Here is a 25710-nt window from a genome sequence, read left to right as displayed (position 1 = left end):
CATTTCTGAAGGGAAAATGGGGGGTTCAAGCCGGTAGTACCCAATAAAGTGGTCTGAAAGTGAAAAAATGTCATTTCTGCACTATAATCCTTTCGACTGACTCTTCTGGTTGCTATTTATTCTTTCTATTCTATTCTTGTCTCGTTGTGAACACATTTTTAACTAAAGTAAAAAGATCTTTCTACGGGACAGAATTGAAACCGGAAGAGATTCTTCTATTCTTATTATTGTGCATACTGGTCAAGTGGGACCACTGCCACAGGGATAAGTAATAATAATAATTAATATTATTTGTATTTTTTCACGCTATATATCTATCTATAGATATAGATAGATGTATTGAAGGCATAGATACGACTCTTTAAACAGCGTCAAAAAATACAAATAATAATAATAATTATTATTTGTATAAAGAGAGAGAGAGAGTCCACTGTAGTTACAAGTAGATTTTCAGATTAATTCCCTCATTTATTATATCAGGCTGTCCTTTGTAATCATAATAATTTCTTTTTTGAGTAAATGTTTCAGTCTACTGCAGTGTAAAATTATAACGGTCAGTGGTAATTCCCTTGCTGTGGTTATGGGTTTAATCTTTGCTAATATTTTAAAGTTTCAGCTTGAAAATACAGACCTGCAGTACTACTCTGTAACAACAGGTGGCGACATGGACCGGGTTTCTATCTAGTCTTCTAGAAAGCTCTTTCCTCACCCGCCGCCTAAAAGCCATAACTCTTTATAAACTTATTTATAAAACACAACTGAGCCTTTTATTTTCAAATTATTTGCAAGTTACTGAGGGCGGTATTATCTGGTGTTATTTTAAAGTAAGCACTGTTACGTTAAATAGTGGGCAGAGCTACGCAGAACACCACCGCCCACTGATGATTGTAGCAGGTCATGCGGCCTCCTCTGTTTTGATCCACGGCTTTGACAGACAGGGTAGAGATGGCGGAAGACTTTAAGTCCGGGTGACTCTTTCAAGCAACTCTGCTACTGCGATACATCTCTATTGTACCTAACAGGACGGGATATTCTCCGAGAAGCTGGCGGCTTTGTACGGCACTCGGTTCCTCCCTGAGGACATGGAGATCAGGGCAGAGGGAGAATCTGAGGAGCGCAGGTGAGTGACAGGTTAGGCAGCGTTGGTATACGGCTAACACCCATGGTTTCATAAACAAGGCAACTAAAGAGTTATGTCACTGGTTACCTGTGATCTTTGTTTAAAAAGATGACCAGCAGTGAACGCATTTAAGCTGAGTCAACTGTAAAAAAATGCGAGCCTAAGTAGGTTTGAACACTAGTGAAGAACTAATACCAGTATTACCCGTTAAGCTAGGCTAGGCTAACCTGACATGCCAAGGTTTGACAGGCTGGAGCTAATGGCTCTATCCCAAAGGTCTCCTGGTTTATTATTTACTGTGTTGTAAAAAAAATATGGCGTTGTTAGACTGCACATTTGGAAGATGACGGAAAGGCTTGTATTCGTTAGCGTTATTAGAGCTGTTAGCTGTCATACAGTGAGATGGTGCTAACAGCTAAACTGACCACATAAAGTACCTGTTGTCTAATAAGATTAAAATATGGGTTATATCAGCAAACTAAGCAGGTGGTTATTTTTATGAAGGTTTACTGAAGATCAGCAGAATTACTGACAGTGCAAGTACTGGAAGACTTTTGGGAAGTTCAAGGATTTCCAAGTGTTTTCCCTAGCAGATTAGAAGGATACATGTTTGCCGATCCTCTTAGTTTGCACAGCCCGGGGTTTCTCGTACATGAACACGCACAGATAAGAGTGGAAGGTAATCCTTAAAACCTCAATCTCTCCGAGTCTAGAGGAATTTTACCCCTGGATGTGGAGGGGCTAATTACATAACTTTACCCCTCTCACAGATGCACCACGCTCCGCAGTATGTGCAGAATGCTCGCTAACCTCCGGCCTCGTCCCCCTTACACTCCTGTGTTACACATATTATGTGATTTGATTAGTTGGCTCTGTGTCTTAACTCGTGATGCTGCTGCTGCTCAGAAATTCTGCTGATGCCTAAGAAAAGACCTTGTGCTCACTGTTGTGCTTCTTCCAGGTTTTATTGACTTTTCTAGCTGGCCGTTCTACTTTCACACACCGTCTCTGCCTGAGATACTGTTTTTGATCTATTAGGAAAATAAATTGTTGTGTTTGTCTTTGGCCATGTCAGCCTAGATCAAAGAACTCTTTAGTCTGGTTTCACAGCCTTACAACACATAATCTTCTCTATTTTGTTGCAGTTGTGTTTTTATATTATCTACTGGATTTATTTAACACCATGGAGCACATGTCCAGTTAAGTTCTCCTATAATCAAGGAGTTCACCCTCAGTTGTTAACGTGAAGGTTTCTTTGTTTAATTTTTTTCATTTGTGTGCTGCTGGTGAAGTCTGACTTGCTGAGCTGAGGGGGAATGAGGAAGTCCTGTGAGCCAGCAATTTATGGCTCTTGGGGAGTGTCTAATATCTAGTATCTGACTTTTTTTTTCTTTCTTCCACTGCTGACTGTATCCTAAAGATAAGGGTTGACTCAGTACTCAGTGGGTACATGTCAATGACTGAATTTGTTTTGCAGTATACTTCATGAAGGTACTTGTAGAATTCAAGTGGGCTCTCACTAGGTTCAAGACCTGCCTTTTATTTACATTTGTACACAAAATATTGATGTTCATGATAGAACGTCATGAACATCAATAATGGGTTCAAACGTACTGACCTTTCCTGATAGGCAGACTCTTGGCTATCGGGAAAAGTCAACATGTTCATGTTGGGATGTAATCACACTGCTCACACATTCAGTAATCCTCAGCATTTCCAATAAGTCATTGAATTTCTGATTGTTTCTGAGAAAAGAATTTTGGTCTAGATGATTAATGGATTAATCAGCTGCATTGCCAACACCAGAACCTCTGTACCTCCTCCCTCTTTGTTAAATGTCTTCTTGCTTCCCTGTTACCTTCCAGAAAGGAGCACTGGAAGCTGCTGTCCAGCCTGAAGACCACAGTGGAGGGCCTCTTGTCCACCAACAACCCTAACGTGTGGTCGCGGTATGGTGGCTTGCAGCGGCTGCACAAGGACATGAACAACATCCTCAGCCATGGACTGAGGAATGAGCAGGTCAGCACACGAAGCCCATATCGATCTCAACAACAAACCTTTTTTTTTTGTTTTAACAGAACAAGGATGGCATTTACTAAAATAACACCAGCATATTCGCATGCTTGGGGGAAAATAAAGAATGCTGATTTTGCTAGATACGTCCTGTGTGTTTTGTATCTTATTTCCCGTGCTGTGTCTGTGCCATCTGATTCTGGTATGAAGACAAAAACACTTTGTGTTGCACTGAAGGTGCATTTACCCTGATCAACTGTATCAACACAGCATGCCTGATGAGGTTTTGGTGCATGCATGTATTGAGACTTGGGATGTTTATGTGAGTGATATTGACAGAAGTGCTGTGTTTGTATTGAAAAACCTGTTCTGATCTGACAGATACTCTCCATATCATGGTAATGGGAGTACCTGCTTTGGAAACAACCTGCCCTCATATTAAATTAAAAACAAAAGTGAAACACAAATGTGAACTAAACCGGAAAAAAATAAAACCATAATAAATCTGGCCGGGATGGAAGCGTGTGATTTTTATCAGGTGGTTTACAGTCATGTGGGGGAAAAAAGTTTTCACAGGACTGTGCAGTCTTGTGAAATCTAAATACACCCTTACGTCCGTGAATTAGGAGGATAAGACGCAGGAAAGTGCAAATGTATTTTATTAACAGATCATCAGGAAGGGTGAGGACCTCCTGTAGAAGCAAATGTTTTGGTGGTTTGATCGTCAGTTAGCATGTTAAGTGCTAAATGATGGTATAATGGGGGGGAAAAAACAACAGAACAGGTTTGGCTTGTTTGACAGCGTTACCAGGGGAAGACTCTTCTCTCTAAAATGAACATGGCAACAGCGCTTAGGCTTGCAAAACCACATCTGAACAAATCATAAGACTTCTGGAACAATGTCCTTTGGACAGATGAGAGCACTTTGGAGAGTTTTGTCCATAGTGCACAGCCTCATGTCTGGTGAAAATCAAACACAGTATACCAGTGCAAACACCTCATACCAGCTGTCAAGAACTGTAGTTGAGAAGTGATGATTTGGGCTTATTTTGCAGCCACATAAATTGGGACATCTTGCAGTTGTTAAACTCTTCTGCATATCAAAGTATTTTTGAGTCAAATGTGAAGCCGTTGGTCCGACAGTTAAAGCCTGGTCAAAATTATATAATGCAGCATGAAAATAATCCCAAGCACAACAGAATGGCTGAAAACAAAAAGAATCACAGTAGTGCAGCCGCCCAGTCAAAGTCCAGATCTCAGCCTGATTGAAATGCTGTGGTGGAGCCGTGAGAGCTGTGTATAAACAAATGCCCGCAAATGAACTGAAGTGGTGTTGTAGAGAAGCTGCTCCACAGCAATGTGAGAGACTAATAAATTTAACAGAAAATCATAACTTATTGTTACTAAGGGCGATTCTGTAAACTACCAATTCACCAAAACTTTCTTTTTAACTAACTGGATGAATATATATATTTTTTCAGTTGCCCTTCTAAAATTTAAGGAAAATATGATATGAAACACAACTCTCGTTCTTCATAATGACTTGCTGTATTGGTTGAAGCTGATACTTTTGAAACTGGGTCATACACGCCTTTGGTCTTGTGTTGCAGGTGTACTACAAGCAGAGAAACTATTGGCCGTTTGTTTGGTGTGTTCGCTACATCAGCCCACAACTCGCCTCCCATGTTGAACAGGTATGCCCAGCCATGTTAAAGCTGGGATGTAACTTTTTTTTTCTTAATCTTTCCTGACACACAAATATTTCTACTAGACTTTCTGTGCATGATTCAATTTCTTTCTTATTCGAAACTGTGATACAGACTCTTAATACATCCTCTGGCTGAAACAAGCTGCTTTAGCGTTCACCCACTTTAAGCCGGCTTTCTTCTGATTGGCTGGCCTTTACAAACAGAGATTTGGAACAGCAGTTCAAAAATAAAAAAAATTAAAAAGCATCTTTATTTAATCAAACACTGCAAGTTTTTTGTTTTTATATTGTGATTTACATTTTTTTTTTTTTCCCCTAAATAATGTGGCAAAATACAGTATACACTCTTTTGGCTCTGGTTCTCCTTAACTAAATAATTAATAGTTGCTGTTTAGCAGTGTTTGAGAAAAATATGCTACTGTGATTTAATGCTAAGTGTGGTTTATTTACGCTACATTGGTTGCTAATGCGGTTTTCATTTCTAAATCAGTTTCTTTCTTCGTTTCTCTCGCTTCGTTTCCTACTTCTGAGTCATCTTGTTCAAAGCTTTAAACACTGTCTGGTGGTGTTGTTGTTGTTTTTTTTTATTATTAGTTTACTGTAAATGTGAAACCTGTAAAAAGAGCTAATGTTTCAGTTCTCCAATCCTTGTTCACAGCTACCAGGGATGCACACATGCATGTTTATATCTTTTATGTTGTTGCTGTTGCTGTGTGTTTTAGTTTTGAAAGTATAGCAAGTTTCCTGAGAGAGCTGCAAAAGCAAAGAGTAAGCAATTACATAATTTAGGCTCAGAAGAAGCATTTGTTTACTACAAACCAAACACATCTTTAGTGTGAAGGTTGCATTTAAGAAAATGACACTGTTGGATTTGGAGGATTTATCTTTTCTGGAGGAAAAATGATAGTTTACTTTTTTTTTTTTTTTTTTTTTTTTTTTTATAACCTGTAATGTGCTCTTGTCCCATCAAGCCTGAAGTGCTAGATTTGCTGGAACTGCCTCCCTTTTGTGGAAAATCCCCATAAAGTGATGTTAGAATGTGTTTGAGAAAAATAACACGGGCCTTATAATTATGTTCTTGAAAAATCCCCCCCAAACTCACATGATCTGATGGCCTGGGTAGAGCCACTACACTTACTTAGATTGCTGACTTTTTGCTTCCTAGTTTGTTGTGGAAAACGGTCTGCCTTTAACCCCAGTCCTGTCTGTCAGGAGGTAATGGAGTTGTATAACAGCAAATGGACTTGGAGTAATCTAGTTATCCTCATTATTCCCCTGGTGTTACAGACCAGCAGGGCTCACTCGGGCATAATGCAATCACCATGTGATGATTGTTGTTCATATCTGAGCCGCCGTCCTCTAGTTTTGTGCTGCTTTTTATCATCTGACATTCCACTTGTTTTTCTCTCTTTTCAAGCCTGGTGTCTATTTCTGTCTCTTCTTCCTAAACCCTCTTCGTAGCTTTAGACCAACTGGTGGGAAACACTTATGGGGAATGTTTGCAGGAAAACTCAAAAGAGGAGCAGTTAGGTTGACTCAGTGTTGGCTTAATGTTTCTTTTAACAATAGAAACTAGTTTGAAATATATAGAAGAAGATCTGGGTAGGTGTTAGAAACAATTAACTGCCAAGGATGAACTCCAAAGCCAAAGCCAGCACCACCTGCTGAATGGTCACAAAAACAAAATCCAGTTAAGGAAATGTTTATGGCCTCATCAGCCGAATTTTTTTTTTTTTTTTTTTTTTTTTTTTTTTTGGTTTACAAGTTTGATCACATAATTAGAGATGGAAATGTGCTTTTATAGACATATAAAAGTTTTAGCCTGTGTCAACACTTTCCCATCTGCTGTTCTCTGTCCATCCTCAGTTCAGGCACCTGGAGCCGGTGCTAAGCACTGGGATGAAGAGTGCTGGTGAAAGCTACAAGGCTGAGCGTTGGCTGCTTCACAGCTTACAGGTTCACATGCTGTCATCGCAGCTCCGACCTTTGCTCAAGCATCTGGGACACATGCGTAAATACTACAATGGTGAGCCACGTTAATAACAGCCCAGGTTGATATACTTGTATTAGAGATTGCTGTGGTGTATAAGTTGTGTTAACTTTGTTTTCCCCCCTCTCTCGTCTTTCAGATGATGCTTTTCTGCTGAGCGAGCCTCATGTGACCGCCATGTTCCAGTGCCTGGAAGCTGTGGAGCAGAATAATCCCAAACTGCTCGCCCAAGTAGACACTGTTGGGGTGGGTTTTCTGACATCTTTGCACATATCACCTGTTTATTCATGAAAAGGTCACTTGTGCAAATGTTTTTCATCGCTGTTTCACTCAAGTTTGACCAGACTGTAAACACATCATTCAGTTTTTAACCATCACCCATCTTTGATGAGTGGTGTTAAAGTGATTTAATTTTTCAAAGAAAAGAAACTCCTTTTACTTTTATTAAAAATCTTTCTTTCCGCTGCCCAGCTGTCCCCTCTGAAGGGCCCACCTTGCCTGGGACTACTGAAGAGCCAGAGTCTGTGTGTCTTGCCCGGATCTGGTGGGGCTTGGAGAAACGCCGACAAGGCTCCCAGTAGAGAATCTCTAAGCCGCAGACTCACCACCTCCAACTGCTCTCTGCGAGAAGCAGTCACCACCAGCCAAAACTCTGCAAGCACTACAGCAGCTGGATCCTCAAACAGCAACAGCACAAGTGAGAAAAGAGGCTGGGTTGTGGATTTATTTTTTCTTATACTTAAAGTGTCTTGATGCATGCTCAATCATCCAGGTAAGTAAATCTCCAAAAGTTGATTCTGTTCATCTGGACGTCGCGTTCTCATTGGGAGAAACGTTTCGTCACTCATCCAAGTGACTTCTTCAGTCTCAGCTGACTGCAGGTTTCAATCTTATAAACAGTACATTTGCATAATGACTGAAACCAGCCCAGTGAAGGAACAATGGGCTGGGAGGTCAGTTCCTTCATCATAATTATGCAAATTCTCATGACCATTGATCAATGGCCATGAGTATCATTCACAGAGAGTTGGGGAATGTCCCCTCTCGGGTGGATTTGTGGCAAGGCGCTATGAATACACTACAGTTTGTATGTGAATAGGCAGGCTGAGTTAACCGTACAGAGGCCTGATTGTTTGTTGGCAAAGCCAATTGGTGAAGAATGTGTTAATGCAGTTGGCGAAGTCAGTGTCCTGAGCTGAATGTGCTCACTGAAATGGACAAGGGTGGTTAAAAAATAGCTTAAGTGGATTTAAAATCTCTGCAGCGTGTCACCATTTTTAGACAGTCGGTTTGTATAAACAAAAACAGACATGCGCGATACTTATATGTATGTAAATACTTACATACGCAAGCCCTTGTGGGGCAGAAAATTCTGGGAGTAAAATTTGAATATGTGAAAAACCAAAAACCCATAAGCAAAATCTGAGTACAAATCTTAATCTGTCCCATTTGTCTTGCAGACACTACCTCTCAAACCAGCAGCCTGGAATCTGAATGGGTGGTTGTCACCAGTCCGGGGGAGAACGCACGAGGTGCGACACCCCCACCTGGCTCAGCGTCCATCCCTTCAATCTCATTAACGGACACAAACTCCTTCCTTCAGCCCGAGGCTGACGAGTACGGTGGCGGCGGTGACTCTGACGATGGTCCAGAGTATTTGGCCATCGGTAACCTCGGGCAACGCAACGATCGATGCAATTCCCAAAGCTCCACCCACAGCAGCGAGCGGGGGGGGAACACGGACCAATCCCTGCAGCGTTCTACTACACAGGCCCCGCAGAGGCGTTCATCTTTTTCAGAGGGCCAGAAGGGGCCGGGGAGGGGGCTCAAAGGACACACTCGATCATTCTCTGACACGGGGGTCAATCAGAAACTCAGGAATGGTGAGTAGGAGATTTCAAGAGTTTCCGTTTGGAAGGGATTGTTTTATTTATTTAAATTACAGTGTATAGCAATTTTCTGTTTAATTAAGGAGCCTCTCTTTCCTATGAGAAACATTTAAAGATAAACTTGTACTTCAAAATTGATTGTAATACTTCCTAAAGCGGTGAACTTCAGCTTCAGCTGGTAGCCAGTTCACTTCTTGCTTAGTTACTTTGTGTTGCATGTTCATAGATCACAACGTGGCCTGTAGTACTTGTGGTATTTATTTGTAATTGTCTGGCGTGTTTCTCTGGAGCGAGTTTGTAAATTTCTCATGAGTTTAGGTCATTTTCAGAATTAAACTAACCCTAATTTTACTGTAAGTAGCAGAAATGTACCTGACTAATGCAGTTAAGGGTGAGGTTAAGCTGTAGTTCTACCTGCGTAGTATGTGTGTTTTTTCACAGCTCTCTGATATGCGGTTAAGCCGTGTTCTCGCACGCTTCCTGTCTGAGGTTTTAAAGCTTTCACCCAGTTAATATCGGCTCCGTTTGCTCAGACTGTTTCCCCTTTCTTGGCTTGAATTAATCATCTCTTCTTCTGCTCTGTCCTTGTCTTATCTCTCCCTTCTACTGTTTGCACAAAGGAGGGGGCCACAGAAAAATCACCATAATAATAGAGGACCCGGTAGCAGGTTGGCGGTGCAGTTTCACTGTACTCCATCACATGACTTCTCATCTCCCCTCCGCTTTTTAAAAAAAAAAAAAGTTCTTTGTGTGCATGGTGAAGAACTCCATCCCTCTTATTTTCCACTCTTGTCTTCAGCCCATCATTTGTGTTTTGGATTTTTCTTCTTATTTGTTTATTTAAACCAAATCAGATTGGTGTGAAGAAGTCACTTTATCACTTTGCTTTCTTTTGTTCTGGGACTCTATTACAATTCACACCTTGGCTCATGTGACCCTTACGACTCGCATGACAATGAGGTGGCTCAATGACTCTCAAAATTGTCAGTGTTACAGCCCCATTAGAGGTTAAATACCTGGGAGTGTCCCGTCTATTTGAGAACCCAAAAAGCAACATTGCCTTTAACTGAAGTGTGATGGGGGTGACCGGCGACCATAAAGGTTCCCTAAGACTACGTGTCAGTATTGTATTCAAAGAATCATGTAGTCTTGTCTTTTCTTCTGATGTTTTGAAGTTTTAATATAAATTCTGGAGCTCACAGAGAGGAAGATTCCCAATGCAAAACATAACTTTAATGCAGTATTGTTTACATTTGCAAAGCAATGACAATGTAAACAATACTGTAAGTTTGTGGTCTTTAAGTAAAAGTGGGTCACTGAGTGATATAGACTACCTCTGTTTCACTCTGCAGTTAGGCTGGTTGGCACTTAAAGCCACATTTGTTTCAGTGTAGCCATACACTACACAATAGCCTTAGACGTCATTGTCCAACACAAAGCATTTAACCAGCTGCTTTTCCTGCACTCAAGCATGTTTGCATCCATTTCTCTTAAAAGAATACTGTAATGAGGTGAAGGATGTATTAACACACATCCTTTTTTTGTGTGTGTGTCTCTCAGAATCAGCAGGCGAGGACTGCTGCATGAAAGACTACAGCCCGTTCTCACCTCAGCACAGTGATACCAGCACATCCAGTTCTCTTTACATGGAGTCTTGTGAGTTTTCTGTGTGAATACTGACACGCATATGTCAGCTGACGTCTTGATGAGTTTTGTTTATTCAAAATGCAATTAGGTCATTAAATAGAGATCGACAGACCACGCGACTTTCGCGTATTGCATTGTAGGTACGAATGGCAGCAAAATCAAAACACTGCATCAGGCGCTAGCATTTCCAGCACCGGTAATCGTTCATTCTGCGGTTTTAATCCCTGCTTGCATTTTATTTGCCCCCAAAACAGTTGCGTACAAAACGAAGGCGAACACAGCAGGTCCGTACAAAGACAGACTTGATGAAAAGGCAAAAAAAAAAAGTACGAGGAAAAAATCAAAGGAGTGAAAGGGTCAGACCATACAAGCATACAGAGTGCGCTAAAGACGTTGGCGTGCTGCCCAACTTTCATCACACTCATATTTAGAATTATATGGTCCTAAGTGTGAGTGCATACACTCACGAAATGTTTAGTAACTTCAGATCCCTGCAACAAGCCCAGGTCCAGTTTATTTTGGTGTGTCTATTTTCTGATTTGGACTATTTCATTTTACAGCTGTCGTTAAAATTTTTCCATTTTCTCCTGTGCAGGCCAACGCAATTTATTTGTCTTTTCAGGTTGTAGTTTTACACAACATTTTCAGATCCAATAGAAATAAAATAAGTTTTTCATAATTCATTCAATTTATTGTCTTTATTTATAACTGGCATTATTGTTTCATTCTATTATAGATTCTTACAAGAAAGAGGCAAATCCATTATGCTTTATTAGCTGCTTCGGTGAAAAACAAATCAACAATGCAAAAAAACAAAACAAAAGAACCACAAAACATTTCAAAACAACATACTGGAAAACAGTTATTCATCACTTGATTGCTTCAATACAACCCTTGGGCACATATATGTCGGACTTTTCGTGGCTGTTTTGATCTCGCTCTCCCTCTTAACCGATCAAATCTCGCTGTGGTAGCAGCTTTAAACTCAGTATGACCCAGGTCGATAGAGGGTGCCCAGTCTGGACCGCAGCATTTTGTAGGCTGGTTTTCCTGCAAAACACAACAAACATTAGCAGGCAAAGCCACAGTGAACAAAGCAGCAAAGCGCAACGAATTCAGTTCAAATCCATATAAGACTTATTTGTAACCCACATCAACAATTATGTTATGATAAATTACGTGTTAACTACAACAAAAGATTTACCTTTGTGGAAATGCTTGGAGCAGACTAACATGTGAGCTGGAACGTTAGATTTGGTCTTGGAATAGCTGTAATCCAGGCCATCCGTCGCCTCTTCGTGACTTCGGAAACATGACTTGAACAATTTTTCTTCCGCGAAGGAATCCGATAAAAAACGATCTCTTTACCCGTCGGCTTCCCGTGACTGTCATGTGACCGCCTATGGCAGTTAATAATACAACAGCTTCTTGCCATTCTTTGTGTCTCAGTTTATCTCTGTGTGACTGTCTTGTAATAGCTCGCGCGTGCTGCCTCTTGTACCTACAATCCTTTGCGGTTTTACCCCGGAAATGACGTCACATTTTCGATCTCTATTGTCCAATATTATGTAAAATGGATAAAAGTAAATCTGTCTTGACCAACACCCAATTAAAGTGTTTCTTCTGGCAGCCAAAAATCAGAACCTTTTGATTTGTAGGCAACATTATGGCACTAAAATTCCAGTGCAGTGTGTAAATGTCTGTTTTTATGGCTTTGTGTTTCTGTGTATGCTTTGTTTACTTCAGATGGGTCCCAGTCCAGCAGTACCTCAGAAGGGATGTTCAGGAGGCCGTCAGAGGGGCAGAGCCTCATCAGCTACCTGTCAGAGCAGGACTTTGGCAGCTGTGCAGACCTTGAGAAGGTCAGGGCTTAATTCATTGCAAATGTAAATTGAATCTCAGTGCAAACATAATTGAAATGGAGAAAAATGTAGAAATTATGGGTGAAGATATGATGATAGTTACAACCAAATTTCCCCTTGTGGGACAATTAAATTATTATTCTATTCTATTATATTCTCCTTTTTAATTACCTCTGTGTGCTGCAGGAAAATGCCCATTTCAGCATCTCCGAGTCGCTTATTGCTGCCATCGAGCTGATGAAGTACAACATGCGGCGCCAAGAGGAGGGCGAGGAGGAAGGAGACAGTGACAACGAGATTCAGCAGCTGAAGCAGAAGATTCGCCTGCGAAGGCAGCAGATCAGACGCAGCCGTCTGCCGCCATCAGCAAACTCCCAACACGGTGTGCAAACATCAGTTACATGAAATCCTTTTGTCATCTGTACACAGACACAGTACTTCCTTCATGTGATTCTAGGTCTCTCAGTAGAGAGAGAGCTTTTTAGTTGTCAATCTTCAAAAACAATGTGTCTGTTTAATTAAAGTAGCTTTCACTGATGCACAGATCTTTAAAACAAGTATCAGCTTTTAATAGATCCTCACATTTAAATCAGACAGTAAGAACCTGCTTTTTTCACTTGAGGAACATTTCTAAACTTAGATCCATCGTGTCAACAAGTGAACTCAAGATGATCATACATGCTCTTGTCTCTACTAGACTTGACTGCTGTAACAGCCTGTTTACTTATCTAAACAAGAAAGGGCTAGCTCGTCTACAGGTTGTTCAAAACTCTGCAGCGAGGCTACTGACCAGCTCGAACAAGGGAGCTCATATGACCCCTGTTTTAAAGAGCATTACAGGGACCCCCCCCCCCCATATTGCTGATTAGATTCATACACATACTTCCACTCGTAACCTGAGGTCATCAAACCAAAACCTTTTAGTGGTCTCCCACACTCGTTTTAAAACCCGAGGGGACCGATCTTTCCAAGCTGTTGCACCCAGACTGGAATGCACTTCCCCTATTTCTACGGTGTTTGGACTCAGTGGAGACCTTCAAAAAGCAGCTAAAGACATTTTTATTTCAAAAAGCTTTTAATTAGACCAGGGTTTTTATGATGTATTTATGACTGTATTGTGTTTTTGTAAAGCACTTTGTGACACATGTCTGTGAAAGGTGCTATATAAATAAACTTTACTTACTTACTTACACATACAGATGGACCACAGAAATACTGGAGAAACCATTTATGATTTTTTTTTAAATTTTTTTATTGCACGTGTTGTTTATTTCTGTGTCCTTTCTTCTGTGCAGCTTTTCACTCCACTGACAGTGGAGGCTCCAGGAGGAGCTCTCAGGACTCCTACCAGGGCCTGTCTGACTCGGGCTCAGCGGAGGAGGTGGAGGAGTGTGAACTGCGAGGTAGAGAGGGAATGAGGGAACACTGGGGTGGGGGGCTAAATAATCAAATATATATATTTTGGAATAATTATTAGTTTTATTCCTAGATTTTATAATTCATCATTGATTCGATTAATTCACTTTCTGGTCATAATTCATAACCTCTTCATCAGCCTGTCTGCTCACCAAGCATGTCACATTTCACCGAAGACCCTAAATATGAATGTCTGAGTGCAGAGTTCACATAATACTAGCTATTTCTGCTGTTGCCATTTATATATAGCTGTTAAAGTCATGTGATCACACACGCTAAGTATTTGTATAGTCATACTCATTTTGAAAGGCGTAGCTATTCTAGGAGGTCTGTCATATTTCTCATGCTACAAACAACCGTAGTCTATGAATTGCTTTGATTCTGCTAATAAGGGTTGTGGTTTTTCTCGTGTCTTGGTGGGTTTTATGTATGAATGTATATACATGTATTTAACTGTACTTGGAAATGAACATCTTTGGGATTTCTGCTAACAGTAGGGCTGTCCTGTAACATTTAACTAAATGTTAACAGAGGATAATTGGTTTGGTTGGTTGTTAGGGGGAAAAAGAAACTTTGACCCAAAAGTTCTCAGGAAGTTACAATCATGGACAGATGCTGTGAAGCTGATATTTAGTCATTCATCTGTCGACCTGATATCATTTACAACTCGTCTTTACTTCAGTCCTTTAGCACTGGTGCTTGTTATAGACTCTCTTTACTGGTTGTTGCAATACATTCAGATGTATTCCTGCTTTTGCAATAATGAAGCAGCAGTTTTATTTGTTGTTGTTTTTTATTGTGTGGTGTTACTGGTAACATTCTTACCTAGAACTAAAATATTTTACTGTTTCCTCAGTATATGAACTCAACAGCCATTTAATTCAATATACCTGTTAAAGTACTTATTAATTAAAACATTAAGCTGGTTGTAATACTGTGTTCAAGTTCAAACCAAGCATCAGAAGGGAAGAAAGGTGTTTAGGAGAAACTGCTAACTTGTTATCTTTACACATAACCATGTGTGGGGTTTACTGAAACTGGTCTAAAAAGGAGAAAATATCCAGTGCGTGGCTATTCTCCAGGTTAAGAAGCCTTGTTGATACGAGAGGTCAGAGGAGAAGATTGGAGTAAAATCATTTCATGTGTTTTCACCCTTGTACCTGCATGACTTCCACATATACATGCTCCTCTGGATGCGGCAGCGCAGGGTGGCACTGACACACTCTGTGGAGTGTAAAAATGTATGCATGTGGTGACAGTTTGTGTCTCTCAGATGGCTGTGAGGGTCAGTCCCTGTTGGCGATGTCTCAGAACGGCCTCTCCCTGTCACTCGCCTCCCTCTTCTCAGGTATCTGCGGGCTGGAGTGGTGGGCGTGGCTCCACAGCTACTTACAGGCAGTTTACTGTGGCTGTGCTCCTCTGAGAGGAAGCTGGTGGTTCTACTCCAAACTGAAAAACCTTCTTTCATTAATCGCTCTAACTGTGCTGGATGTGGGTCCTGCATAATTGCCGTGCTAGTTAGTGTTTTGGTTTCATAGTAATACTTTTTTTTTTTTTTTTTTTTTTTTTTTTTAAAAAAACAACTTCCATTTCACCCAGCTCTCACCACTAATTTTTATACTATTGTGCATATAAGGTTTTGCAATATCTTATCTTTACCTGCTTTTATAGTTTTTAAGTATTTAATTGAGAGCTATGCAAGCTGTGCACCAAAGGCATTAAAAATTGATGATACATTTCTGGGTTTAATTTACAACCGAATTACAAAAAAGTTGGAATCTGTGTAAAATGTATATTAAAGAGAACGTACAGATTTGTCTTATTTACAAAAGAACTTTGCCAACATGTCAAATGTTTAAACTGACATTATGTAACATTTTAAGCTCATTTAAAATTTTACTGGAGCATAGCATCCCTTCATTATTTCACAATAGCTGCTCTCCAGTCCTCAGTTGTCTTTGTTGTAGTTTTTATTTAGTTTTTCGTTTGTTTCATTGTGCTCCAAGATCTGGACTGCAGACAGGCCAGTTCAGAACATGGAGTCTGCAACATTCAAGGTGTTCTCTGACAAACATGTCATCCTGATAGGAGCATGTGCTGCTCTAAAACCTGTATATACCTTTCAGGTCTGATGGCTGATGTACAAGCTGCTAATTCCATAGGCAATAATGTACTCGCATACCATTGTTTGAAGTGAGTGCTGATAACACGCTGGATGGTCTCCATCTTGTGTTTGTTCATGTGGACAAAATAGGTTAGAAACACTTAGGCTTCAGCCTTTTGTTTCTTGTGTCCAAACTTTTTTTGAGATGTTGCTGCCATCAAATCAAAACAAGTTAATATTTATGTGTATAATATGTCTCAGTTTAAGCACTTGGTGTGTTTTGTTCTATTAAGAATAAAATGTGAGTTTATGAAATTTGCATTGCAAATGATAGCGTGCTGAATAACCACTCTTAGCAGTGGCAACATGTAGTTTCCTTCCATAACTAAAAACCAAACACAGTTAAGATGCTATCGGCTCAGTCTCATACTCACTCAGTTATTTTATTTCCCTTGTGTCCAGTATCTAATCTCTTTACAAGAACTTGTCAGTTTGGAGATGAGCCACCTGCCTCCTCACCTCAGTGAAACTGTGCTCTTGCCTTTTTGTGTTAGTGCTTGTTGCTCAATGCTCCGGGGTTTTGGTGGTGCAGGAAGACGAATGTGCCTGTACCTGTCGGGGTTTAAAGAGGCTCTCGGGAGGAGACGAGGGAGTTAACCAGTTGCATCATGTGGCTGTTGTACATTTGAGGTTATCACGTATTCATCCATCCATCCATTCATTCATCCCAGTCATTATTCATTACTTCCAACATGTGTCCAATGACCATCTGGTGTTGTCACACATGCGTCCTTCCACCACGTGTTCATATTTAAAGAAGTTAGCTCAGTAACCAGAATGGTGCTAGGATTATTCCTGATAAGGTACACTTCAGGAGGAATAACAAAGAAGCGGTTATCTCTTAGGGGGATTTCATTTAGACATCACAGCTTTAATTTTCTCGTAGCATTTTCCTGAAAATGCACCGTTTAAAGGGAAGGCAAAGAAATTGGCTAACACCACTGACTACAATATCCCAACAAATCTAACAGCTTTCTAACTGTGCTGTAATTGCAACTCACTCCTCTGAACACAGACTGATCAAAAAGATCAATTGTCAGAGCTTCTATGCACACATGATTTACGTTGTGCCACTAATTGAAAATTGCACATTCACACGATGATTTTTAATCATCTCGAGCAATCAGAACAAATGCAACCGTTCAGACCTTTGTATCTGTAGGTCTTGAGTTTGCTTAGTAGAAGCTATTCATAACACACATAATCAAAAGATTTTTAAAATCCATCTTATCTGTTCTGCACCAACTTTAATTGCCTGCAATCCTGAAATTTTGGCTGTAACCTGCACTCATATGAGCAAACAGGAATGTTGATCCTGAAAGAAACTGGTAAATCCATGCAGGCGGTCTCCTGTTCTGCCAAACCTGTGCTGCTTTTGTCTTTGCTCGCTAGTTTCTTTTCTTTCTTTTTTTTAAGAACACGTTTTAGTGATGATATTGAGACTGTTTAGCTTTCACTGCATGTTTTCTGCTTAAGTGAATTTAAAATTAGCTTGAATTAGAAGAGAAGAGATGGTGTGGGGTTTTTTTTTTTTTTTTTTTTTTGTCAAATTTATCTTTCTCGATTTGTTTCACTTTTTAATCTTCAACCTCTTTGATTAATTTTTTATTATTATTTGTTTTTAACTCTGCTTTGCTGTAGCAAATAGTGGCAACAAACCAAAGAAACACCATCCACTCGCCAGTTGCTTGCAAGCCTTTGGAAGCCCTCTCTTAAAAATGAGTCCTGTTACTGTTTGTTTTCACTCGGCCAAATCTCCTTTAACGTGTCTTCTAGATGCAGACATAAAGCACAGTGTAAGCTCCAGCGGCAGATCTTTTCTCAGCTCAGATTCATTGTAAGTAAATTTTTCTCATTTCTCTTTACATCATAATTTTGTCAGTTTTACTTTAAAAACTGGCTCAGTACCTCACTAAGGAACAGCCCTCTGGCTCGACAAATCATGGAAGCTCCACTACCACATCGTCGTTCTAGACAGACCAATCACTGCAAGGACAGAGGGTCTCCTGACCCCCTTTATAATAGCCACTGGCCCAACCACAGGCATTTTCAAATAGCCCTTTTCCTCTAGTACTTACTGGGGGCAGCTCAGCTCGACTCGGTTTTTCAGGTTTTCTGTTAGGTGGCAGTACCTGATACCAGGTACCTTTTTTATTACCTACTGAGCCAGGGTTCCAAACAATCTAAAGCAATTGGAAAATTTGACATCAACAGACTGCATGCCACCAATTTGACACTCAGTGGCGTCACTTGATGAGTCATGAGCGTCTCCACAGAAACCTGGCAACGAGGGAAATGACTACCCACAAAACTCTATGGTTCCCGTGGCTGACAAAGTGCCGTACACTGAGTAGCAGGTATACCGTCACCTCAATGTCCTCCATTGTTGTGGTGTTCATGTCGCATGCAAATGACGTCACTGGACTTTCAGCTGGATTGCTGTATCAAGCTCGTGTACATTGGATGGTACTCAGGTCACTTTTTCATTACAACTAAGTCAAGTTGAGCCAAGTAGGTGCTAGGTGAAATAGGCCAAAAGTATTTCCTCTACGTGCCCATGCCCCATTGCTCTTACTGTTATTGTCATACTAATAACTTACTGATAATACACAAGGACCTATTTGGAGTTGAAGACCAGAGTTGAAGTCACTTAAACAAAACAAAACAAAGCGTGCTTTAGGTTTCCTACACTCCATTGACTTCATTTAGTTAGTTTAATCAATCAGTTGAATTCCAAATTTGAACATTAAAATGAATCAAGTTGTGGATTTTACTGTCCCTTTTTTAAAAATGTCTTGCTTTCCTGTGTGTAGCACCCCCTCCTTCCTCCAGTCTAACTCAGCTGAGTCAGTAGCCATGGGTTTACTCAGGCAGTTTGAGGGCATGCAGCTTCCTGCAGCTTCTGAGCTCGACTGGCTGGTCCCAGAACAGGATGCCCCTCAGAAGGTACATATCCCTGCCGCTTGCAGTTTTCCAAACATGGCACTGAACATTGTACTCAACTGATCATGCTGTCTCCCAGTTGTTGCCTATCCCAGACTCTCTGCCGATCTCTCCTGATGACGGCGAGCACGCAGACATCTACAAGTTAAGGATTCGGGTCAGAGGTAACCTCGAGTGGGCGCCGCCGCGACCACAGATCATCTTCAACATTCATCCTGCACCCAAGTGAGTCCACATCATATGCATCTTCATCTTTGTGAAAATAAATTAAAAAATAAATAAATAAATGTATGTATGAAAAATAAATAAAAGCATACTACAGGGATTAAAGTGGATACAGTAGGTGGAGAAGAGGAGTCTAAATTAGGGTTCTGTTAGCACCAATGAACTTAATTTATATTTTCAGGAATAATAGTGATGACTGTGGGCTCTTTCACAGAAAATTTAAAGATATGCTTATATTTATTAATCATTTCAGACATGCAGTAATCAAGTAAGAGACACAACTGTTTGCAGTTTGCATTTTTTTTTAACTTATTGTTGTCTTTCAGGAGGAAGATAATTGTGGCTAAACAGAACTACCGCTGTGCTGGCTGTGGCACCCGCATTGACCCAGGTATAACCAGCAACAACATAAAAGCTAAAGGAATTGTTCTGCGTGCACATCCTTACCTTACCTCCCTGTGTTTTTGTTGCCTGTCCCTGCCTCAGACTACATTAAGCGGCTACGTTACTGTGAATACATCGGCCGGTACTTCTGCCAGTGCTGTCATGAAAACTCTCAGGCTGTGGTTCCCGGCCGGGTGCTGAGGAAGTGGGACTTCAGCAAATACTATGTCAGCAACTTTGCCCGGGACCTGCTGAGCAAGATTTCTGGAGATCCGCTTTTCAACCTCAACGATATCAACAGCGAGCTGTACAAGAAAAACAAATCTCTGGAGACTGTTCGAGTGAGTTCAGAGGCAGCAGTGACATTATCATGTTCAGACTAACATCACCAACATGCAATATCATTAAGAAAGAGTGTTGGAAAATAATTCACACTCTGTCTTTACCTTATATCCTGTATTTGAATTTATTTTTGCAAGTGCTTCAATGAATTACTGCACATACTTCTGATTTTCCTGGAAAATATAAAGAGATGATGGTTGACTTGAGACTTTTGCATCATACAGTAACACAGCCTTACAAGTCATGTTTATTTTTCTCATGCACAGTGAAGTAAACATAATTTTCTAATGTGGTATTCAGGTTTTGAGGATGCAGCTTTTTCACATGAAAAATCTCTTCAAGACGTGTCGCCTCGCTAAAGAGTAAGAGATCTCTGCTTTCTCGTAGTCCACGATCATTTCACAAAGCTTGGTAACAAACTTAATTCGAGGTTGTGTGTGTCTCTCTCCTCAGCTTGTTGGACAAGTTCGACAGCCTGCCGGGTCACCTGACAGAGGACTTTCACCTCTTCTCCCTCAACGACCTCACTGCTGTGCGCAACGGGGAACTGGGTTCCCGAATGAAAGAGCTGCTGAAACTTGGTACCATGCACGTAGCCGGCTGTGTGGTAAGATGAGAGTCAGGTTCCTCTATAGATTAAAATGGGCTTTTGGACAATAACATCAACAAATACAATGCTTTTTGTTTTTTTTTCGTGTTAATCTAAAATTTCCTTATTTCCTTTCCCCTCATCTTATCCTCAGCTGTGCCAAGCAAAAGGCTTTATTTGCGAGTTCTGCGGGAACGACAAAGACATCATCTTCCCTTTCCACCTGAGCAAGTGCCAGCGTTGCGAAGGTGAGCCCTCTCTGCTGGTGGCAGGCCTGGGTGGTGCAAGGCCCTCCTCCCGCCTCTTCGTTCAGTTTACCTGGCCAGATTGGAAGATCCCCAAGCCTCGTAGCCTGGCAAAGGCCCTCGCGATGGGCATGAAAGAGGGGGTGGGTGGGGAGGAGGATTTAGGGATGGGAGTAGATGAGGAGGTGAGGAGTGGAGAGCAAAAGGAGCAGGAGGAAGTGCGACAAGCATCAAGAGACACAGCACAAGTGAGACATGAGAAAGGGGGACTATTTCAAGGTTTTACTGCTGGAAAACTGGTTAAAGCTTTTTCCCGAAATAAGCTTAATGAGGAGGAGCAGGTAATGACAAGAGGGGGGGATTTGGGGAGGAAGGAACAGATGGCGCATGATGACAACGGAAGCGTTGGTCAGCACGGTGGGGTGGAGAGCAGTGAGGGGGAACAGAGCAAGGAAAAGGAGGACAGACATACAAGAAAGGAAAAAATGAACTTCTTGAAGGTTTTTCAGATGGACAGATTAAAGAAAAGCATCTTAAAAGCAGACAAAAGGGACAGCGACAGAGAAATAGGCAGCAGCGTGGAAAGTTTAAATGAAATTGGAAAAGAGGGGAAGGGAGGTGGCAAGGCATCAGTGCTAGGAAGTCGAGTCAAAGGTTCTTCAAAAACAGACGTGGAGGATGAGCGGAAACCAGAAGTGAAAGAGGAAGACAGAAATGAAGAGTTTAAAAAAAGATCCTCAGAGGAAGCACGGGGAACGGCAGACGAAAAGAAAGATGGGGCCCAAGCTGGGAGAACGGGGAAAACTGAATCTGTGGCTGACAAACATCCCGTTATGAGGCTAGAATCTCATCAGCTGACAACTGTTGTCTCCAGAGGGAGAAGCAAGGAGAAGGAGGAGAGTAGTGGAAGTGGGGAAAGTGATGGAGGAAGAGGAAGAAACCCTGGGGAGGAAGGCCAAGAAGAATCAGGAATTGTGACGCGGAGTAACTGGAGAAATCATAAAACTCGCAAAGGCAGGAAAATAACCAGAGGCAGGAAGATGAGGGAAGGCATGGAGGAAAAATAAGACAAGAGGGGAGAACACAAAGAGACGCGACATAAATCATGATGCAGGGGGAGGTGGAGGACACGAGTAAGGAGGGCTGTGTCCTGGGATCACAAAGGATTAGGAAACCTGAGTAAACCTGGAATCAGCTCACAGCAAACAGTTTAATTTCATACATTTGCTGGATTAAAACTAGCTCCTGTTTGTCCAGAACAAGCGATGGATTTCTGGTTGCAGTTAACCAAAGGCCTCACGGTTATTTATCCTTTGAATAAGACTATCGAGCAGTTATTGTACAGTGATTTAATTTTGTCTACCCTTGAGGTACATGTTTTTTTACAGTGTTCAGTCTTGATATTTAAAATGTTACTACCCCAAACGCACATTTTTGGCAGTTAACACTTGTGTAGCTGTGCATTAATGTTTACCAAAACCAGAAAGTCTTACAGAAACCAAGTTGGACAATCCTTATTGCCAAGAGTATGATGATGATGATTATATTGATACCACTCTTATATTTGCCTGTTAAAGGTAAAACAACGGCCTATAAACGTCTCTAAACTTTGCAGATGCACGAGTTGGGCCTCACGTGTTTACATCCAGTGTTAAATATGTAGTTTTAATTTACTTTGCAGACATAAGAGTGGTGTTCTCTAACTGCACAGGACATGGTGAACTGTCCCTTTAGGTGTTGTAATATGTCTTGTGTGTTAAATTATTATTAGATGTTGTAGTCGTACCTTCATATTTCAGCCATCTTTTTCCCTTTACAGTTGTTTTTTGTCACTGAGGTCTGGTGTGTTTCTGTAGTTACGGTGCTGGTGGAGGGGCGATGTTTTTGGGCGGGGTTTTTTTGCGGTGGATCTCTTTCGGCTGAGGTTGTGGAGGTGCTGGCGCTCTACGTTCCCATCTTTCTCTCTGAGCTCTGAGCTGCTTCCGTGTTGTTGGTGTGTGTCACAGTGAAAGAGACGCTGCTCCTTGTAGTTGCTGCTTTTATTCTTCTTAAGAGCTTTTCTGGGAACGGGTGGCAACTGTACTACAGTGGTGCGTCGCTCTGAAACGTTTACATCTCTGCATGCTTCGTTTCGGTGGGTGTTTGTGTTTGTCTGAGTCGTTTTCTCGCACGTGTTCCACCTGAGCTGGTGATTTCATTCCCTTTGTTCGTGTGTGATGTCGGCTGAAGAAGAGTCAAGTAAATCTGGACTCTGCTGTTGTTGTTGCTACGCTGCCTCGCCTGTCTGTGTTTTTAAACCCTTTTCTTTTAGTATTTAGGCTTTTGTCGAAGGAACTACTTTAACGTGCGGAGGTGACGACATGGATGTGAATGTGTAATTTATGCTTTTTAGTAGCTTCTGCTTCTGATTGCTATTATTTAAGCTGGTTTTTATTTTATGTCCTCATAAAATAAACATTGTTTTTGAATTTGAGTTGCCTGTTTTTTCATGAGTCCATCATCAACAGAAAAAAAAGAGATCCCCGTTAGAGCATCGTATGGGAATGAGGCTGAGTAATGAAACGGGACATGTCTGGACAAGTTTCCTTGTGCTGAGCTTATCCCGGGATATGACTTGCCTGACATACCTGCTCCTTGTGGCTTTCTGCCTTTTTCTTCTGCGGCTTTTATACCTTCCCCGCTCCACCCATCGTCCCTCAGCTCTAATTGTGATTGGCTGCTGTTTGTGCAGTCCAAACATGAAACTAGTTAAACTGGTTTACACTGCGCAGGTGTTGCTTTCTTGTTAAGATGACACACAAGCTCAGTTAAACTGGCTTTCTTTTTAAAAAAATGTTTTCTCTCCGCTTTTTTTCAGACTGCCACGCGTGTTACCACCGCACCTGCTTCCGCACAGGTAAAGACTGTCCTCGCTGCCAGCGGCTGGCAGACCGGAGAGAGAGGATGGCACGCAAAAACATGGAGGAGCAAGAAGATGAGGGAGGCGGGCCTTAAAGCTGGCAACAGGGGAACCTCAGAGAAAGAGGAGGAGGAGAAGCACAACACGACGATGATTGTAGTGGCTGACGGTCTCCCGTTCTGTTCCAGCCTTTGTAACCCGGCGAGACGGCCTTTGCAAACAGCTGATTGCCTCACATGCAGGTTTTACTACATCAGGGCAGCCGCATCACTCAGAAAGAGCACCAAGGCTGGTGTTGATTTTTTTCCTATGAATCTCTTTTAGACATGCACTTTACTCTAAGAATGCGTCCTGCTAGAATGGTAGTGATTTTTTAGAAATCAGCTCCCTGATTTGGCAATTGGATTAGATTTGTCTGTCCTTTGCTGATGACTTTATTTAAATTTCCTTGTAAATATGAACTGAATATTCTTGCCAGCATCTCCGTATGGTAGTGCTTCTGTTGCTCCAAAGGGAGTTTTACAACAGGGCACCTTTCTTGCTTCAGCTGTGCTGAATCATTCCTGAATTAATAAAATCGCTCCGTGTGTGTGAATGAGAAAACGTGCTGCCTTACACAGATGTTTGATGCTCTTATGTTGTAGTTTCATGTGTGAAAACAGCCAAAGATTCTCGACCTGTCAGAAAGTCCCCATTTTTCACTTTTAAATCTTTAAATTGGGATTTCAAAACGTTAGATTTGAAGAGCTGATCAGTTTCCCAGTTAAGACGGTGTATTTAAATAACCCAGGAGTGCTCTCTTCCTCGCTCCTTACTGTCCTGTTTTTAGCTATTTTACACACATTTGTGTGGCTCTTGGACAAAGCTGCATTCAAAAACACTGGACATTAGAGGAGGTGTTTCAAATCAGCATTGAGTTTTTTTTTTTTGTTTTGTTTTTTTTAAAGAATTGTGCTGCTGCTTTGTGTGCATTTGGTTACTGGAGAGAGGTGTGGGTGCTTGTGTTTATTTGCGCACACGTCTACCTGCTGTGCGTGTAGCCCAACTGGCACACGGCTGCTCGTTGTAGGTTTTGGAATATTGGAGAAGGTTTGGTTAATTGCACTGATCCCATGTTTTTGTTGGAGGGGCCGATGGTGGGACATCACTCTTTGAGTTTTTAGATGTGTCAGGAACATGAACCCTGATCTTGAACGGTCTTAAAAGTTCCTGCCGGTTGAGTTTCTCAACATTGTGAAGATCCACAAGGTAGAAGAGACCATTATCACTTCCTGGGCTAAATTTAGTTTTTTCTTCCAGCAGTTTGAAAGTGTAAACACGACGGTTCACTGTTTGAACACGGAGTTGTGTGCGAAAGCAATTTTTCCAATGGGACTGCTAGCTTGGAGTCTCCTTTAACTGTTTAAACTGACCGTAAGGTTCTGACCACGTATGAGCGTGCTGTTATCACCTGTAGCAGATGATTAATTTCAGTAGTTGAACCAAAAAATATCTTTACAACTCTGATCGTTTTATTTTGATGACTTTTTTTGCAAACCCAGTATTGCACAGAGGAATAGAAATGTCTGATTATTGGCTCTGTTGTGAGCTGAATTGATCACATTTGTAGTCCTGAAGTCCTTTGATAGACTGGATAAAACTCCAGTGTATGTATCCCATCTGTAGATTTGAGTTGTTGAGGTTTTGGGCACATAAGGATAAAATATCTTTATTTAAAACTGCCAGAGACTGATTTTTGAATTTTGAGATGCTTTTTAGAAGAAACACTGAACAAAGTGACTGCTGAGCTCTACTGACAAACCTCCATTTAGATGATTATTACTATTGGTTTTGTTGCCTTTAACATGGACGAGCGAAGGAGCCTTACAGTGCACTACAGATCCAAATGTATGCTATTAAAAAAGTTAATTATTATGATTAATATTGTGTGTTCATTTGCTTTGGTTCTGTAATCATGTTAATAATAAATGACTGGCTAGACTGTTAATAAGTGTCATTCTTCACTTGAACTTTTCTTGGTAAATAAAACTGAAGTCTTGGAAGTTCATCTGCTATGTATGTTCATAATTAGTATTTAATACATCAGAGTCACAGCTGCCAAGACCCAGAGGTGGAGGTTTTTCTTTGCCTGTTTTGTTTTTGTGTGATTGCAAAACAATAGGCTGGCGCCCCCTGGTGGGCCATGAAGGTACTTCAGATCGACTATAGGAGATCATTAACAATAACCCATTTTGAACATTTCCTTCATACATGTAATTTGTATGCAGTTTAAAT

The 25710-nt window shown here is 41.1% G+C and overlaps 1 protein-coding gene across 3 annotated transcripts; it reads left to right on the top strand.

Annotated features, from left to right (window-relative positions):
• Nucleotides 1-715: 715 nt before the first annotated feature.
• rubcn (rubicon autophagy regulator) lies at nucleotides 716-25426 on the top strand. Of its 3 annotated transcripts, XM_004561970.6 has the most exons (22): nucleotides 716-1120; nucleotides 2986-3139; nucleotides 4744-4827; nucleotides 6708-6867; nucleotides 6971-7077; nucleotides 7303-7528; nucleotides 8292-8714; nucleotides 9341-9388; nucleotides 10281-10376; nucleotides 12114-12229; nucleotides 12416-12611; nucleotides 13525-13632; nucleotides 14919-14993; nucleotides 17586-17646; nucleotides 18623-18755; nucleotides 18832-18977; nucleotides 19304-19368; nucleotides 19464-19702; nucleotides 20004-20065; nucleotides 20157-20310; nucleotides 20447-20540; nucleotides 23395-25426. In XM_004561970.6, exons 1-22 carry the CDS (start codon nucleotides 1083-1085, stop codon nucleotides 23529-23531), a joined length of 2922 nt encoding a protein of 973 aa, XP_004562027.1. In that variant the 5' UTR covers nucleotides 716-1082; the 3' UTR covers nucleotides 23532-25426. The 3 variants fall into 3 exon arrangements, with proteins under 3 accessions (XP_004562027.1, XP_004562029.1, XP_004562028.1); XM_004561972.6 differs by lacking the exon at nucleotides 14919-14993 and having other exon boundaries at nucleotides 717-1120; XM_004561971.6 differs by lacking the exon at nucleotides 9341-9388 and having other exon boundaries at nucleotides 718-1120.
• Nucleotides 25427-25710: the final 284 nt, after the last annotated feature.

Source organism: Maylandia zebra, linkage group LG15, assembly GCF_041146795.1.
Source record: "Maylandia zebra isolate NMK-2024a linkage group LG15, Mzebra_GT3a, whole genome shotgun sequence".
Taxonomy (NCBI): domain Eukaryota; kingdom Metazoa; phylum Chordata; class Actinopteri; order Cichliformes; family Cichlidae; genus Maylandia; species Maylandia zebra.
The sequence above is the reverse complement of the archived record's forward strand: the minus strand, read 5'-3'. Positions and strand labels throughout refer to the sequence as shown.

What these genes read in the sequence shown, in the direction of transcription:
- rubcn (XM_004561970.6), top strand. Translation starts at nt 1,083, where the DNA reads ATGGAGATCAGGGCAGAGGGAGAATCTGAGGAGCGCAG. An exon ending in CATGCGTAAATACTACAATG is followed by an intron (nt 6,868 to 6,970) that starts GTGAGCCACGTT and finishes CTCGTCTTTCAG; the next exon opens with ATGATGCTTTTCTGCTGAGC. An exon ending in AATCTCTGGAGACTGTTCGA is followed by an intron (nt 19,703 to 20,003) that starts GTGAGTTCAGAG and finishes TGTGGTATTCAG; the next exon opens with GTTTTGAGGATGCAGCTTTT.